Source organism: Neopelma chrysocephalum, unplaced genomic scaffold, assembly GCF_003984885.1.
Source record: "Neopelma chrysocephalum unplaced genomic scaffold, ASM398488v2 Primary Assembly neopelma1_185806, whole genome shotgun sequence".
NCBI lineage: Eukaryota > Metazoa > Chordata > Aves > Passeriformes > Pipridae > Neopelma > Neopelma chrysocephalum.
In genome coordinates this window covers 1285-4074 of record NW_020938797.1, presented here as the reverse complement: position 1 = coordinate 4074, position 2790 = coordinate 1285, and the positions used below count along the sequence as shown (strand labels likewise).

Here is a 2790-nt window from a genome sequence, read left to right as displayed (position 1 = left end):
AGAGCTGAAGCCCCAAACCCCAAAACCTGGAGAGCCAGAGCCTGGAATCCCATAAAGCTGGAGCACCAAAACCTGGGAGCCCCAAAGCCCCAAACCTGCCCCCAGCAGGTGACAGCCCCTCCCTGTCCCCCTGGGGACCCCCAAACCCCTCCTGGGGACCCCCAAACCCCTCCCCGGTGGTGACCCCCTGTCCCTGTCCCCTCAGGATGTGGCAGGTGTGACCCGTGTGCCCCCCCGTGCCCCCCGTGCCCCCACCATGGACCCCCGGCCCGGGCAGCCCCCGGAGCCGCTGCTGACGGTCAACGAGCAGGTACGGGGGAGGTTTTGGGGTGCAGGGGCTGTTTTGGGGGTTCCTGGGGCTGTTTTGGGCTTTCTGGGTCTGTTTTGGGGGTGCAGGATCTGTTTTTGAGGTTCAAGGTCTGTTTGGGGGTGCAGGGTCTGTTTTGGGGTTTCTGGGTCTGTTTGGGGTGCAGGGTCTGTTTTGGGGTGCCAGCTCTGTTTTGGGGGTGTCAGCCCTGTTTTTGGGGTACAGACCCTGTTTTTGGGGTGCCAGCCCTGTTTTGGGGGGTAGAGGCCCTGTTTTTTGGGTACCAACCCTGTTTTGGGGTACAGACCTTGTTTTGGGGGTACCAGCCCTGTTTTTGAGGTACGGGCCGTGTTTTTGGGGTACAGACCCTGTTTTGGGGGTACCAGCCCTGTTTTTGAGGTACGGGGGAGGAGGTGATACCCCCGAGCTGATTTTGGGGTCCCTTTGCAGGTGATCGTCATGTCGGGCCACGAGACCATCCGGGTGCTGGAGGTGGGGGTGGACACCCCCCTCCCGGCCCAGGGGGACCCCAAAACCGCCGCGGAGGGGGCGGGCGGAGCCCCCGGACAGGGGGGCCCCTCAGGGGGGGAGGACGGTCCCCCCAGCACCCCAAACTCGGCCGGAGGGGAGGCAGCAGGTGAGAGACCCCCCCCCCCATTCCCGGGATCATTCGTGGGGTGCCCCTGGATTGTCCTTCCCGGGATCATTCCCTGGAGTGCCCCTGATCCTTCCCAGGATCATTTCCTTGGGATGCCCCTGATCCCGTCCCCTGATCCCGTCCCCTGTCCCCTCTCCTGTCCCATTCCCTGTCCCATTCCCTGTCCCATCTCTATCCCATCCCTGTCTTGTCCCTGTCCTGTCCCCTCTCCTGTCCCCTGTCCCGTCCACTCTCCCCTCCCCTCTCCCATCCCCTGTCCTGTCCCCTCCCTGTCCCTCCCTTGTCCCCTCCCTCTGCCCCCCCCTCCCCGTGCCCAGTACCGGGATCTTTCCCCCACTGGTCCCACTGGTGCCCCGGTGTGGGGCTGCCCCCCCTGTGCCCCCTCACCCCTGTGGGGGGGTGTCCCTTCCCCGGGGGGGCAAAATTGGGGTCCCCCCTGTGTCCCCCTGACCCCCCCTGTTTCCCCCCCCCAGGTCAGCCCAAAGCGGCCCCGGCGTCGCCCCCCCCGGTGCCCCCCCCCGGGGCCGCCCCCCGTGACCCAGCTGGCCCTGCAGGCCCCCCCGCAGGTAAATGGGGACACGGGACAGGGACAGAGGGGACCCCGGGGGGGCGGGGGGGTCACCGGGTGAAGGGGGATCCCCCCCCGTGTCCCCCCCATGTCCCCACCCCTGGGGAGGGGGGTGGCCAGGGGAGGGGGGGCCACACACAGAGGGGTCTCCACAGACCCGGGAGGGGGGGAGGGACCCCAGAGCCCCCCCCCATCTCCCCATGGAGAGGGGTCTCCAGATAAGGGGGATCCCCCTTTATCCCCCCCCAGACCCCAAGGTGCCCCCCCTTAACAGAGTTCCCCCCCCATGTCCCCATAAAGAGGGGTCTCCAGATAAGGGGGATCCCCCTCTATCCCCCCCCACCAGCTCAGGGGGGCCCCCTTTGCCCCCCCCCATCTCCCCACGGAGAGGGGGGGGTCTCCAGCTAAGGGGGATCCCCTTTGTCCCCCCACCAGCTCGGGGGGCTCCCCTTTGCCCCCCCCATCCCCCCGGGTCTCCAGCTAAGTGGGGCACCCCCTTATCACCCCCACCCAGGCCAGGGGCTCTCCCCCTCTCCCCCCGTGCCCCTCCCCGCCGCGGGCTCACCCAGAGGGGGTGTTGGGGGGTGGAAACGGGGGTAGGGGGGGGTCCCGGTTTTTTTTTGGGGGGGAGGATGGGAGGTTTGGGGGTGTGTTGTCCCCGCGCGCTGCTTTTGCCCGGGCGTTGATGTTCTGTCTTCTCTTCTTTTCAACTCTCATTTATCTCCGCAGGTGTTGGCTCAGGAAAGCTTAGCCACAGGTGTGACAGGAGTAATGGTTCCGGCAGGGACAGTTACTCAACCTCTTCTTATCCCCATCAGTGTTGCAGGTCAGGTGGCCGGGCCGGTGCCAGCCCAGCCCGCGCTGGTGGTGACAATCCCCACAGCAACGCTGGCCGCGCTCCCGGGACTGACGGCGGCGGCGCCGCTGTTCAAACCGCCCGTCGCCAACCTCGCAGGTAACCCCGGGGCTGCCGGGGACGAGCAGCAGCTTTGGGACTCCGGGGGCGGCCCCCGGGGCTCCTTTGGGGCTCCAAGTGCAGGATCTGCTGGAGATTTGGGGCTCAAGATTTAGAGCTTGAGATGTCACAGAAGGTGTAGATTTGGGGCTCCAGGTGTGGTACCTGGTGTAGATTCAGGGTTCCAGGTGTGGTACCTGGTGTGGATCTGGGGCTCCAGATGTAGTATCTGATGCAGATTTGGGGCTGCAGGTGTAGTATCTGATGTAGATTTGGGGTTCCAGGTGTGGCCCCTGGTGCAG

General features: G+C 66.1%; 1 protein-coding gene across 1 annotated transcript; it reads left to right on the top strand.

Moving 5' to 3' along the window:
• Window positions 1-235: 235 nt before the first annotated feature.
• Window positions 236-2475, top strand: LOC113962918 (cuticle collagen 2C-like). The gene is made up of 4 exons (XM_027673708.1): window positions 236-310; window positions 758-944; window positions 1439-1531; window positions 2352-2475. Exons 1-4 carry the CDS (start codon window positions 257-259, stop codon window positions 2402-2404), a joined length of 387 nt encoding a protein of 128 aa, XP_027529509.1. The 5' UTR covers window positions 236-256; the 3' UTR covers window positions 2405-2475.
• The last annotated feature ends 315 nt before the right edge of the window (window positions 2476-2790 follow it).